Source organism: Nycticebus coucang, chromosome 16, assembly GCF_027406575.1.
Source record: "Nycticebus coucang isolate mNycCou1 chromosome 16, mNycCou1.pri, whole genome shotgun sequence".
Classification (NCBI taxonomy): Eukaryota; Metazoa; Chordata; class Mammalia; order Primates; family Lorisidae; genus Nycticebus; species Nycticebus coucang.
Window position 1 is genome coordinate 48,802,543 of NC_069795.1, and position 15,250 is coordinate 48,817,792.

Genomic DNA, 15,250 nt, shown 5'->3' on the forward strand with positions numbered 1-15,250 from the left:
TAGCCGTTCAGTGGTTCCATGACCCATCCTCTCCCCCTCAGAGACCACATGGGACTTCTTTTCTCCTTAGCTAGTCTTTTGTTTATGTCCTTGATTCATAGGAGAATCTTTAGCAAGAGTGCTTGCCCATCTCCTCCTTACTCTACTTTCTCTACTATTGTATTTACTGTTTCTTAATTTCAGTGTTAATTATTTAATATTTCTTCCACTCTTTATCACCAAGATTATTCTTGACTGTTGTTAAGAGAAAACAATTTCTTCCACTGTCTGATTCACTTTCTTCCTTTCCATGATGGTTCTCTATTCTGTTGTTAGTATTAATCTATTATTGCGTAACAAATTGCCCAAAATTTGCAGCTTGAAAACAGAACAAAAATATCATTATTTCATAGTCTCTGTTATCTCACAGGCATGGCTTAGCTCAGTGTCTCTGGCTCTATGTCCCTCATTGGGGTCCAGCCAGGCTGTGGTTTAGGGTTAGAGAGCTGGACAGGGGAGAGCCCACCTCGAGGCTCCCTTGTGTGGTTGCTGGCAGGTCTCAGTCCCTCACTGGGTTAGCCTCTCTACAGAGAAGCCTCACAACACTGCAGCTGGCTTTCCCCAGGCTGAGCGATCCAAGAGGGAAGGAGCAAGACTCTCCAAGACAGAAACCACATCTTTTTGTAAGTTATTCTCAGAGTTGACATCACATCACTTCTGACATATTCAATTAGAAGCAAGTCAGCAAATGTCTCAAGTCCCGGGAACAATTCTGCATGGTTCTTGGCTCTTTAGCCACTTCGTTCTCTCCTCTACGTCATCCATCCTTTTTTCTCCCCATGAAGAGTGGCATGTGCATACACCTGAGCAGCTCATTCAGCCTGCTTCTTGATAGAATTCTGAGGGTCTAACGGTCACTCTTCATGTTGTTCTCTGATCCTCTCAGCCCAATCTAGTGGCATTTCTGCATATACAAATCCTTTAAAAGCTGTGTGGGTCACCTGTGATTCTTTTCGAGGTTCACTTCATAGCAAATTGCACTGACAAATCTTTTCCTGATAAACCCTTCTCAGGCCCCTGCTGAGACAAGTTAAAGATAACACCCCTAAAAGCTTTCCTGAGGCTTATTGCTAGAGAAAATCTGTGAGGCATGAGCCTAATTTCCTTTAAAGAGCCCTAAGTGACTGACTGGTACTCTGAGGTCCCATCTTTGTTCTTTCCGGGGTCTTAACAAATAGTTTGTCATCACACCCTTGATTTCATCTTTAATAGGCCTTCTCAATGTAACTCCCTCCTTTTGCATTTTCCCCTAAGCCCCAAAAAGAAATCAAGTGGCACCTTCAATACTATTTAGAAATCGCCTTTAAAATTTTCCTTACTTTCTAAGTTCAATCTTTGTTTCAAAGTTCTTTTATTTTACTTTGAGGTAAAGTTAATATACAATAAATGCTGAACTGTATCATTCAGTGAGTTTTGATAAATATTTACAATTGTGTAACACAAAGCCCTATCAGGATAAAAAACTATATCATCATGCTAAAATCTCATAGCCAGAATTTCTCCGTGTGGGCTCTTTGATCTCTGCATTTTGAAGAATGAAACCACAGACCACACGAGTAAGCGAAAGTTCAGAGTCTACTGAAAAATAAAAGAGATAGATAAGCAGAAGAGGAGGAACAGAAAGTCCAGCACTGGAAGGGGGAAGCCAAGTGGAAAGCCCATGCGGGTCTTCTGTCTAGGGGGTTAGATACTTCTTTCCCTATCCTGTGGGCAAGGGAGTTTGGACTATATATGTGCGTAACTTGTCACAATTGTCCAGGAGCCTGGAGACAGCAAATAATCCTAAAATTCGCAAAGGAATATGGTCCTTTGCCCCAGACAAAGGAGTAGAGCGTGTGCTCCCTACTCCTGGAGGAACCACCCAGGTGAGATGCCAGACAGGCTGCTTTTCTCATGACCTTGCTTGAACCTAGAGAATGTGGCCTGGAAAAGGGCCTGTTTGTGCCTGGTGATGGGAGTCCGTGATGAGACGGATTGCCAAGCTCACTCAAGCCTAGAAAATGGGGATCCCTGTCTAGTCCCAATGGGGGAACCCTGTATCAATCCTTTCATGCCACCTCCGGGTCAGTTACCATCTAAACTCCTGGCCCTAGAGGCAACAACAGTTCTGATATTTTTCCAAAAGAAAATTACTTCGCCTATTCTAAAATGTTGTGTACATGGAATCATACAGTATGCGCTCTTCTAAAATGTTGTGTACATGGAATCATACAGTATGCGCTCCATGTTCTAGACTTCTTTCATCTAGCACAATATTATTTAGATTTTTCCATGTTGATGTACAGTGTTTCATTCCCTTTTATTGTTAAGCATATTAGTCTGCTAGAGCTGCCAAAACAAAATATTATAGAGAAGATGGCTTTAAAAACAGGAATTTACTTCTCACAGTTCTGGAGGCTGGAAATTCAAAATCAAGTTGTCTTCAAGTTTGGTTTCTTTCGAAACCTCTCTCCTGGGCTTGCAGATGGCCTCTTTCTCTCTGTGTATACGTCCTCACATGGCCTCCTCTCTATGTGTATATGTCCCTGTCGTCTCTTCCTGTTCTTAGGAGGACACCAGTCATATTAGATTTAAGCCCCTCCCTTATGACCTCATTTAACCTTAATTACCTCTTTAAAGGTTCTCTGTCCACAAACAGTCACATTTGAGGTTAGGGTTTCAACATATGAATTTCAGGGTGACACAATTCAGTCCATAACACTGAGCAATATCCAATTATATAAATATACCATTTTGTGTATCCATTCTTCTATTGATGGATAGCTGGGCTAGTTCCCGTTTGTGACTACTGTGAATAAATGTGCCATCAACATTGACATACATATGTTTTGTGAACATATATTTTGATTTCTATTCAGTAAAGACATGACTCTTGCTGAGTCTTATATTTAGTTTTAAAAAAGCTACCAGATCTTGTTCCAAAATTACTGTACCTTTTTGCACTCCCCCATCATTGTGTGAAAGTTTTGGTTGCTTTACATCCTTGTCAACACTTGAAAATATCAGTCTTTTAATTTTAGACATTTTGGCGGGTGTGTGTTGAATAACTTTTGACCAAGGCCAAAAGAAACTAAAAGCCAGTTCTAAATATTTTCATCTTTATGGTGAACATCCTTGTCCTGCTATAAAATAACAATTTAATTTTTTTATTTTTGTCAATGTAATAATTCTACATATCTTTTTTTTTTTATTTTTGAGATAGAGTCTCACTATGCCACCCTTGGTAGAGTGCTGTGGCATCACAGCTCAGAGCATCCTCAAACTTTTGGGCTTAAGCAATTCTCTTGCCTTGGCCTTCCAAGTAGCTGGGACTACAAGCACATACCACAATGCCCAGCTGTTTTTTGGTCATGGTTGTTTTGCAAGCCTGGGCTGGATTCGAACCCACCAGCTCCAGTGTATGTGGCTGGCGCCCTAGCCACTGAGCTATAGGTGCCAAGTCTACATATCTTTTTTAATAATCAAACACTATTAAAGGTTTTTCAGGAAAAAAAATAGCAATCTCCTTTCCCACTCTCGTCCTAGTCCTTTCTTCAGAGAACACCTCAGCTTTTATAGCTTTTTTTTCCTTATTTGCCACCTTAGGGTATTGCTGCTTTCTGTTTGGGGGTGGGGGGTTGAGAAAGAGTCTCACTCTGTTAGAGTACCTTGGTGTCAGCCTCACTCACATCAATTTCAAACTTTTGGAATCTAGCAATCCTCCTACCTCAGCCTCTTGACTAGGTGGGACTACAGTTGTCTGCCACAACACCTAGTTAATATTTTTTGTTTTTTAGTAGAGACAGAGTCCTACCTTTGAGCTCTGCGATCCTCCTGCCTCAGCCTTCCCAAGTACTAGGATTATAAGCATGAGCTACCACACCTGGCCCCTATACTACTCTTTCTTGATTTATCAATTTCTGATGTAATCTACTAACCTTCTGATTTAGTATATGAGGACATAGCTCTCCGATCTCCCTCCTGGTCCCTCTCCAACTGTGGCCTCTCCTGCCAGCACAATATCGCATTTTGGTTAAAACATTTGTCACTATTACATTATTATGATGATGGAAATATTGTTCAATACTGAGAAAAAGAAAAGCTGTAATCATCCCTTTCTTATACAACTCTTTATTTTCTTGGCATTAATAATCGCATCATTTCTTTATTTGCCTGGGTTGCTATGTTCCTATTGTTAATTGTTTCCACATGTTCCAACATCTCTTCTGCATGCCCATGAATAATATTTTCCATATGGTCAAGCAGATCAGTTATTTTTCTTTCCTGCAAAACTCCATATTCCTCTTCCACTCTGAATTAGTTATTCTTTAGGACCACCGAACAATTGAGACCTCTTAAATGTCATCCTGGGATGCCACTTAAACACTGTCCTGGATTGGACTCCCTTTTTGCTGAATCTTTTATCTTCTTTTTTTTTTTTTTTTTTTTAGCCTTTTATTTTGCTAGAGTCTTGCCTTCCTTGTCTATGCGTAGGAAGTAAGTTTTTTGAGACTTTGTATATCCATGTATGACTTTATTCTACTCCTACACTTGATTGATAGTATGGCTGGGTATAAAAGTCTCATTTGCAAGTAAACTGTACTCAATTTTGAAGGCATCATTTCACTGAGTTCTAACATCCATTATTGCTGCTGAGAGATATTCATACTATTCCTTTTTACTGATCCTTTGTATTTCATAGGTTATTGTTTTAATTTTTGAAAATTTTCAGAATCTTTTCTTCGTCCACAATTTTCTGAAATTTTATAGTTAATGCTCCTTGGTGTGAGTATTTTTCATATTCATCTATTACATACATTAACTGGCTTTCAATTTGGAGTTTCATGTTCTAGAAAATTTCCTTTTGTACTGAAATTTTTTCTTATATTATTTCTCTGATGACTCCTTCCCTGTTGTTTTATATGACCTCTTTTTCTATACCTTTTATTGGAATATTGAATCTCTTAAGCTGATTCTCTTAATTTTCTCGTCATTTTTTCCTTCCTATTTTTCATCTCTTTCTCAGAGATTACCTCTATTTTATCTGCAAGCCTTCCTCTTAGATTATTAGTCCAACTTTCTTGTGTGTTTTAATATTTAAATGTTTTCAGATTGTTCCTTTTTTTTTTTACATTATCTCATTCTTGTTTCATGGCTGCAAACCCTTCCCCTATCTCTCTAAGAATGTTAATTGCCATTGTCGTGAAGAACTCTCCCTCTTTCCTTTAAGCTTATTTTTCTTTTTGTTGTTTGTTAGCTCTCATCATGGAGAATTTCCTTAGATGTCTGATGAAGTTTAGCTCTTTGATGAACCTTAGCTATTCATATTGAAGAGAATTACACTAAAAAGTTGATGGGAAGTTTTTACGCATGAGTGAGGCTTGTACTTCCTGGTAAAGTGACAAGCTGGATTTTCATTATAGGACTTCCAAATCTCACTGCCTTGTGGCATTTTCCTTATGTTTTTCCATTCTTCCAGAGAATTTAGTATAATATATAACTAGAATAGCACCAGAAAACAGAGGTGAGCCTAGGTCTCTGCCCTCTCTTCCATGTCACAAACTTGATCCTCGTGATGTCTTTAGAGGACAAACCCTCCAGTCTGCTGCCAGGAAAGACAAGGTAAAAGGAAGCAGTAATAAGATGTTTGCTTGTATGCTAGCATAGGAGATATAGCCTAGTGGAGACCAAGCATTCTAAATATAAACTTGCAACCAATTCTTTACTCTTTAACCCTTCACTCACTGTAATAACTTTTGCCTCCAACTACTAGACCTTTTCACAGCACAACAGCTCACTTCTTGTTAGCATCTACCCCTTCAGAAACCCACATAACTAGCTTTCTCTCTCCACTAAGTCACTTCTGTTCAGTTCCAAACAGTTCCTATTTTCCAAAAAGTTGTTGAAATCTCCCTACCACTGTTGTCCTCTCTTCTGATTTCTTGGTCCTTAATAGATTTATATCTTTCCAATGCCCTTAATTTTCAGTTTAGTGGCATTCTGAGGCTGACTTGACACCTTCAACCAATTTTTGATACTTCATAGAATTGAGAACATGCCTGCGTTGCTTCTCTTAAAATCTGTTTTTTTTTTTCATAAATTTTCAGGGGAATGTGATTCTTCCTACTACATATGTAAAGTTGCTATGAGATCTGACACTTAAGTTTATGAACTTGCCACCATACACTTACATTGGCAGCACTGTACAAACAACTTGGTAAAGTTTACTAACCTTGGTATATCAGCGTCTCTTGTGTTCATGCCGATGTGTGGTGGTGTCACACTGAGTGGCATTCATTGTTGCGTGTTTTTGTGTGCCATCATGAGAATGTGGGAGCTTGAATTAGAGAAATGAACAAACATTTGTAAATTTCTTGTTAAAGTTGGCCAGAGTGGAAGTGAAATCAGAGACATGTTAGTCCATGATTATGGAGATAATGTCATGAAGAAAATGGCAGTGTACAAATGAATTAAATGTTTTTCTGAGGGGAGAGAAAGGGTCACTGGTAAAGAAAGCTCAGAATGTGGCTTGTCGCCTGTGACTCAAGTGGCTAAGGCGCCAGCCACCTACACCTGAGCTGGCGGGTTTGAATCTAGCTCTGGCCCACCAAACAATGACAGCTGCAACCAAAAAATAGCTGGGTGTTGTGGCTGGTGCCTGTAGTCCCAGCTACTTGGGAGGTGGGGGCAGGCAAATTGCTTGAGCCCAGAAGTTGGAGGTTGCTGTGAGCTGTGATGCCATGGCACTCTACCCAGGATGACAGCTTGAGGCTCTGTCTCATAAAAAAAAAGGAAAGCTCAGAATGGCCAGCAACAAACAGAACTGATAAAAACATTGCAAAAATCATCGAATTGTGCATCAAAATCGTTGGCGGACTGTGAGAAGCATAGCAGACCAAATAAACATTGATAGAGAAAGAGTTAGGAAAATCTTAACTGAAAATCTTGGCATGAGAAAAGTGTGGCGCTTCCATCACGACAATGGACCAGCTCACATGGCACTGTCGATCGGGAAGTTTGTACCCAGTAAATAAATAACCATATTGAATACCCTCTTGCTCACCTGATCTGACCCCCAATGACTTTTTTCTGTACCTTAAGTCAAAGGAAATATTGAAAGAAAGACATTTTGATAACATTCAGGACATCAGGTAATACAATGACAGCTTTTATGGCCATTCCAGAAAAAGAGTTTCAGATTTGCTTTTAATGGTGGACTAGGTGCTGGTGTAGGTGCATGGTTTCCTAAGGGGAGTGTTTCAAAGGTGACCATAGTGATATTCAACAATGATATATGTACCACTTTTTCTAGGTTGATTTCACTAACTTAATTGTCAAACCTTGTACATTTCATATAAGGAAATGGCATTATTTATCAACTATTAGAGTCACATATTGTTGGAATTACTTTTCAGAAACTGTTAGTAGCCTGGCCTGGTTCTTCATATCTTCTTACCCAATGTACATCAGCATTCATTAGATAGCTGACTAAATGTAGGACTATTCAATACTGTGGATTTGGATTTCTCCATAAAGCTATCTCACCCTTATGGAAATTGACCCCATAAAATTGGTCTCTTCATTAGCACCCTACCCCAGCCAACTAAGATTACTGGTTTCAAAAAACAAATATTATATCGCATTTCCTTAGGGATGATGTAAGAATTTGAACCAAACATTTAAACTTGATGCAGTATCTTGGCTAAAGCAATTCATCAAGTATATTTCATTTTTCCTATGATGACTCAGAATTACATTTTGATTTTTTTCTTCCAGAATTGAAGAGTCCATTTTCTTACAACTGAGCTCATTTCTAGATTTAATGTATATCATGTTGGAGTTAATTGGCTTCATAAACTTAACATAAATACAACCAGCACATTGAGCATACTCGTACAGGACACCCCATATGCTAAGTATGAAAATGCAACAGGTTTCTAAATATGCTTCCCAAAAACCTTTTACTGGTGAAGAGATACTGCTGTGTGCCTTAAGGGATCTGCTAATGGTATCCAGGCCTTTGCATTAGGAACATGAGCTGATGTTAGCCTGTCTATAATTGGACTCTTATGACCATCTGGCAGCTTCTGTGACATATTAGTGGCCTTGGCCCTGTTTCTAATTGGCATGTACCAGCATCAAATTGGCATGCATCTATATCCACAAAACAGCTTAACTTTCTAAATAAGAGAGGTCATGATGTCTTTCATTTCTTCAGCTATGATGCAATTGCTTTTTGCAGATTTTTTGTCTTAACTAAAAAAGAAGCTAAAATGTCAAGATTCCCATGTTATTTTAATCCTAAACCTTTTGAATCTACCTGTCTACTAACTGAAAGAGAGTCTAAAAACTGCTGGTCTTTGGCCCCATGTCTTGAAGAAATTATATAGCATTATATCTTTCTCCCTGACTTCAGCCCATAGACATTCTTAATCTGCAGACTGTCTGCAAATGTTCATAGAAAGATTCTTCTGTAATCATTTTAAACAGAGCCAGTAGAGATAAGATTGCTTTAGTTAGTACCTTACAAACTTAAACGGAGTACTCTCTAGTTGGAATGGAAATTTAATCAAGGGAAAACTCAGAATAAGTTTTCACTTAATGTTTTATATCTTACTTGGCAACTTGTTTGAAAATGTTGCATAAAAGGTCCAGCACAGGAAACATTTTACACTCCTGCTTATGATTAATAAATATGGAATCTGGGGCATTCTATTTTATAAATCAATGTCTTAGTCCAAATTTCCTGTTTTTCTACATTTAAAAAAAAAACTAAGGGTAAAAATAGCACTCAACTGCATAGGGTACTCTGGGGTCAAGGCAACAGGCAAACAGGTTACTCTGGATGCTGTGGTGCCTGAAACTGTTACCAGACCATTAACAGAGACATTCATTTTGTAGTCACTGTAAAAAAAAAAAAGGCATTTGGGGCAGCTGGTTTTATAAAAACCTAAGTAAATACATCCTACTTTGGATTTTCTGTGCTTATTGAAAGAGGAAAGGAATGAATAATACAAAATAATAAACCGGTTACTTAGAAATGCAGGCTCACACACAGCTAATGCATGGAAAACCCTAGTCACTCTAGTCAAAGACTGTCTTAGCGCATCTTAATTTTAATCACGTCTATTTCTGCCTACATTTTACAAACCCAGCCACTGTCTTCAATCTTTAGTATATGGCACTAGCACACCAAATATATGTATACACTCACTCACTCATACACTTTGATCTTTGTTCAAAGATTTTCTAGTCTTAAGTCATCTGTACTTTCTGACTTTCTCAGAAATGCTCTCAGCCCAGCCCCTGTGTAATATCCTATAGTGTGTCTTCCAGCAGCTCTCTCTCTGTAGAGTATTACCACGATACTCAGAAGAATGCATGCATGGCAGAAAGCACTTTGGAATGCATACCATTAATTGACACTTCATCCTGGAAAGATGAAAGTTTTCTCATTTGTGTTTTTTTATAGCCTAAAGAATGTTTCTTGATAGAACCAAGGGAAACAAAAGAGGATACCACCAAGACCAGGAAAAGGAGAAAGGTAATATTAATAATTTCATACAGTTGTATAACCCCATATGCTTTTCATCACATTTATATATATCACACTTCGATGAGGCAACTATTGTAATCCCCACTTTAGAGATGCAGAAATTGTAAGATCCCGTGAGGTTTGACAACTTTCCTAAGGTCACTAGTAATAAGTATTTCTGTTGGAGCTAGAAATAAATTCCTCTGACTCCTATTTCAGTCTTGTGGAGCATCAAACATCTTTATTACCCGCCCTGTGTTTTCACTGTGGTTAGAGGTCAGACATGGGTTTCTAATTCTAGAAGAAGCCAGAGCTATCCTCCCTGGCCTCTCTGGCTCTATCTAAGAAAAGAACTATGCCAACCTTCTTTTCCTACTAATTTCAGTTTTTAAGACATTATACCTTAGAGTATTAACAGAAAGAAAATAATAAACAGATGAAGGTAGTATAAGGCCTTTCTGACTAATTTTGAACCATAATTTGAGGCAAAAAATCTCCACTTCCATAGGGGTGACTGTGTTTCTCATATGCAAAATTTTTCACATCTTAGCCTTGGAGAAACTATGGTTAGCTTTGACCTTCCAGCACAGTTGTGAAAACAGCAGTGTAATTCTCTTTCTGCCAAGAAGGGTCTACTGCTGAAGTCAGCAGAGGAAATATGATTGGGATTAGAGGAAAGAAGATGGACTCGAACCAATTACTTAACAGCAAGCGTTTAGAAAACTCAGAGTGTGTGTGCAAATGTTTTCTTTTCTTGCAAATGGCCAAATAGGAAGATGGGAGATGCCAAATGGGCTGAGGTTTGGCAAGTCCTTAAAGAAGTAACTTTAACTTCTCTTTGATAGTTTGTACACTAATGGCCTTCAGGAGTGTTAAGTTCTTGGTGGCTCAAGGTCAGAACTCTGGCTAGACAGTTTAGCTTTGACTGAGGTCATGCTAAAATGTGCCCACTGATGACATATTTTTCAAAGTTAATTCCTTTGACAGAACCTTGACCATTCCTGGCAGTGGCATAGAAATGAGGATAATTGTGGAAGGAGGGAAAAAAGCTGGGGCTGGGGTAGGGAATGGCTCTTTCTGGATCTTTGGTGGGATGTTATAAGTAAATAAACAGGGAAAATTATGAGAAATAGATGAACAATGGTGTGTCCCTAATATATTGGAGCCCTTCAATAAATGCTACACAAAATGGAGAGTGGAAGTACTTCCCTATAGTATCTTTTCTACCTTCCATATAACCACTTTGAGACTGTCAGTCTCGGAGACTTGAGAATGGAGGGTGTAAAGTCCCCTTTTCAGTATATTCCTGTGCTCAGATGACTCCTGCCAGTTTTACTTACTCTAATGCCAGAAATCCAAATGGAGGCTCATCACCTCAGAAACAAGGTAAGCAAGAAATCCTCAAAATTCTACTCTTCCAGGAATACAAATCATCCAGGACATAAAGAGTTTCCCGTAACAAGATTTCTTGACTTTAACAGAAAATAATACCCTATTATGGAGACCACTGCAAAAATTTGAGTGCTCCTCAAAGTCATGGACCTAGGAGCCTTTTAGAGCATCTGTTCAGTCCCTCAAAGCAATAGTTATGTCCAAGAAGTTTTCATAAGTTTCTCAAGTGTATTTATTAGAACTCCCATGTGTAATTTAAATGCCAGAGGAAACAACCTGTTGCTCTAAGCCAAATGCGATTTTTAAATCTTTTTTTATTTTTCTTCCTTCTCATATCTTAGAAGAAAATTACTGATGTTCTTGCAAAATCAGAGCCAAAACCTGGGGCACCTGCAGATCTACAGAAGCTAATGAAGGACTATTATAGCAGCAATCGTTCCGTGATTGAATTAGAAGAACTGAGCCTGCCAGGTACAGCCAGGATTTGATTGTCCTAATGATGAAGAGCAAAGCGGGCTCATCTTTCCTCTCCTCTGTGTTATGGTTAGGTACCTCAGCCAGTAACTTAAAGTGTTTTCCCTGTGCTAATGCTCTTTTGTCAAGCTAATAGTTTTAATGATTTCCTTGTTAGAATGTTAAGCAGTATTTGTTGGATTTAACACTAAGATTTGCGAATGTATTTTCTTTTTTATTCAAAAGGTTAATTGTTGGGTGTGTATTTTTTGTAAGCAGACTATTGAAGAAGAATTCCTAATGAGGACAGTGTTGGGAGGCCTAACAGCAGCCACATACAAACTCTTTTCTTTTCCCTTCTCTTCTCCTCCTAAGACAAAGAAACAAAGGATCTGGCTATCCCACCCCCTGAGGCCCTAACTTTCCAAGCAAGCCTTGAAATGTGCCCCTCCCCTTTGGCCCCATATAAAAGGGGTCTCTAACTGCCTCCAGGGGCAGCCTCCATCTTTGCCCTGCCTGTCAGGTCACCCTCCCCTTTCAAATAAACCTGGCCTGAACACCTCCTCTGCAGACTTCTCTCTCAGCCCCCATCATATACACCTTTCAGACAGAAGCTAAGTAAAGATAAACACACATTTCAAGTATAGATTTGAAACACTGATTTGCTCATCCTTCATAGACAAGAAGTTTAGCCTTATGAAAGCATTTTAGTTTTATTGTTGTCCTTTGTGGATTTCTTGGTCATGGTTTTGCTTTTAGAGTAGTATTTCAGGTTGCAGCTCAGACTTTTTCAAGCAAATAATCCAAAAGTAGGAAGAAAATTCTGCATTTTTAGCAAGGCTGACACCTCACCTCAGTTGATGCTTAAGCTCACTAGGGTTGAGATTTACTGCCTTAGTGTATTTATAATTAAGATAAAACATAGTGCAAAATTATAATAACTAATTTTAATTAATTTCAAGATTATAACGCATGCTATATGACTTTCTTAGGAAGGGATAGGAGAAAATAGATGTTGTTATAAAATCAAACCACAGAAGTCTGGGTGCCACTACTTTAGATGAACTATTTATAGACTAAAGGGATATCTAATACTGCTTTTGGAAAAAGTCAAGGGTAGCTTGATTTCCTTTTCCCATTACAACTTTATGCTTTCTAGAAGCTTGAGAAACTAAAAAACAGTCTGTTCCCTGGATTTTTATAATTCTTTTGTGATATGCTTTTTTAAGAAACACACACTGGGTTTGGAGACATGAGTGCCCCTGACTGTTCCTTTTCCAAGAAGATTACCCTTTGGGGAATTGAAGGAGTGCATTTGCGCAGGAACAAAATCTGGAGTTTTAGACTTACTGAGCCCAGATGGCTCCCACAGCAATTGAAAACCACTCCCCTCAGCACACGGGTGCCCCTGGTGTGAGAGCTGTACCCTGACTGCTCTATCACAGGAACCAAGCGTTGTAACAAAACCACGTCTCAAGCTGTAACTGCTTTGGTTTTTACTATGACTCAACGGTCAGTTTTCTCTTTTAGTTCTGTTAGAGCATAACTTTAATTTACAAAGGATTTATAAGTTAATGGGACTACCACTATTCTGTAACTTCATGGAAGATCACAAACCTTGATGCTTTCTGTAATTATACAGTCAAAGGTCAGAAAAAACCTTGAAGGAGTCATTTACGTTTTATAGTCAATTTGCATTTTATTATTATATTATTAGAGTTCAGTATAGTTAGGCAAGAATGTGTGGATGTGGGTTGGTTTAGAGAAGAAGGAAATTATGTTAGGAATACTGTTGGGGCCAGAAAGAACCGGTTTTCATTTTCTGTTATGAAATTAGGCCATTCTGACACACAGAAAACTGAGGCATCATAGGAAGGTTTAGAATAAAAGGTGTTGGTCACTGCACTGATGACACCAAGGTCATAGAGGAACTCTATGCTAGGTGACAGGAGGGGGATACTACAGCTTATTTGAGACAGGCTCAAGAAGAGGCTTAATTATAAGGTAGATATAAATAATAAAATATTGTTCCTATTTAGTTTATCAATTCTCTAACTTGATTTTGATTGGAAGTTGTTTGTGTCTGTAGGACAGGAACATGTCTTTTCAATTAATATTGTGTACTGTACATTGTTAATGTCATACACATGGGCACTTAGTTAGGGTTCGAGGCTGGAGTCACCTGGAGCTAATTAACCTCTCTGCTGTCTCCTGAGAGCTGGAGTACAGTTTAGATCAGTGATTCCTAAATGCCTACAGGCTACCTGCAACCAGTCACCCAAGAACTTATTAAAAAGCACATTCCCAGGCCTTCAAGGGATTCTGACTCACTGTGCAGAAGAGAGTTCGTCTCAGGAATCTATATCTTTTGTAAAGTTTCTCAGGTGAGTCTAAACATATCCAAGCTTGGAAAATTATCGTTTTAAAGAACATCAAAAAGGAGGAGAGGCAACAGCTGTGAAGTTTGTTATTTGTAGGAGTCATACGTGCTGCATCCCAATATGCATTTCATTTAATTTAGCAATAGTTTACTCGCTAACACTACTGTGTTTGTAGACAAACTTTTTCTTATAGAAAAAATTAGGATGCTAGCTATGATGTTGCATTTTTATTCATCTCAGGTACAGAGTTGATAATGCTACATAATTGCTAGACCATGATCATTACTGGTCAGGCAAGGCCCCTGTTTCACTTTCATGTGTTATGTTGTCTTTTATTGTGTTGTCGTATTGTATTTTGATGCATTATTCCCGTTTTCCCCAAGCCACACTCTCCTTTCCTTGCAGACATTTACTCTAATGTGGTGATGTATGTTTTTAAATATATATGTATTCTTATAAAATTCTTATAAAATATGAGTTATGTCGTGTATGTGGGTACATATTAAAATTTATCTAAATGACTTTGTGCTGATCCTTTCATCTTTTCTTTCTTGACTTGACATTTTTTTCCAGATGTGCCTAGCTGGCTTTATGCATGTCTAGCTCAGTGCTCCTCAATGCTACATTGTATTCCAATATTTTCAACTACCGCATAGTCACACCCATTTTTCCAAATATGGGCACCTAGGTTGCTTTAAGCAATCTAATGTCGCAAATAATGCCAGAATTAATATCCTGGTATGTGATATTAGACCATAGACCACACAAGAATTTCTTTCTGTTACTTACCCAGAAATGAAACCATGGGGCCAGAGGGTATGTACATTTTAATATTACTACTTTTCAGAATAGATATACCAATTTATACTTCCACCTATAGTTCACAAAAGATACCACCATCCTATATTCTCAACAGCACTTGGTATCATACTACTTTATAACATTTGCTGTTCTAATGAGTGTGTAAAGTGTGATCTCGTTATTGTATTAATTTGCCTTTCTCTGATGACTAATGGATTTGAGCATTTTTACATAGATTGTTCGCCAGTTCATTTTGCCTTTAGGTAGTGGATTTGAAGGATTTGAAGAATAAATATGCTTCTTTAGTCTGCTGGGTGATATAACAAGCTTCCATTTCACTGCTCTAAGAAATTATAGGCAGCTCTGAGAAAGGTTATAAGCTTACTTGTTCATTACAGTGGCTCTTGCCTGTAATCCCAGCACTTTGGAATGCTGAAGTAGGAGGATTACTTGAGGTCAGGAGTTAGAGATCAGCCTGGGGAACATGGCAAGACCCTGTCTCTACAAAAAAAATTTTTTATCATAGCCAGGCATGATCTTTCACAACTGTAGTCCTAGCAACTTGAGAAGCTGAGTCAGAGGATCTACTTGAGCCCAAGAGGTGGAGGTTGCAATGAGCTATGATAGTACCATTGTACTCCGGCCTGGCCACCAATGCGAGAGAACCTAT

The 15,250-nt window shown here is 38.5% G+C and overlaps 1 protein-coding gene across 6 annotated transcripts in view; it reads left to right on the forward strand.

The window, feature by feature from the left end:
• CMSS1 (cms1 ribosomal small subunit homolog) overlaps nucleotides 1–15,250 on the forward strand; it is a 359,212-nt gene that overhangs the window by 328,135 nt on the left and 15,827 nt on the right. For all 6 annotated transcript variants that reach the window (XM_053564697.1, XM_053564698.1, XM_053564701.1 and 3 more), the window contains 2 exons: nucleotides 9,491–9,562; nucleotides 11,287–11,416. In XM_053564697.1, the coding sequence (XP_053420672.1) occupies nucleotides 9,491–9,562; nucleotides 11,287–11,416 (202 nt within the window). The remainder of the gene's footprint in view (nucleotides 1–9,490; nucleotides 9,563–11,286; nucleotides 11,417–15,250) is intronic.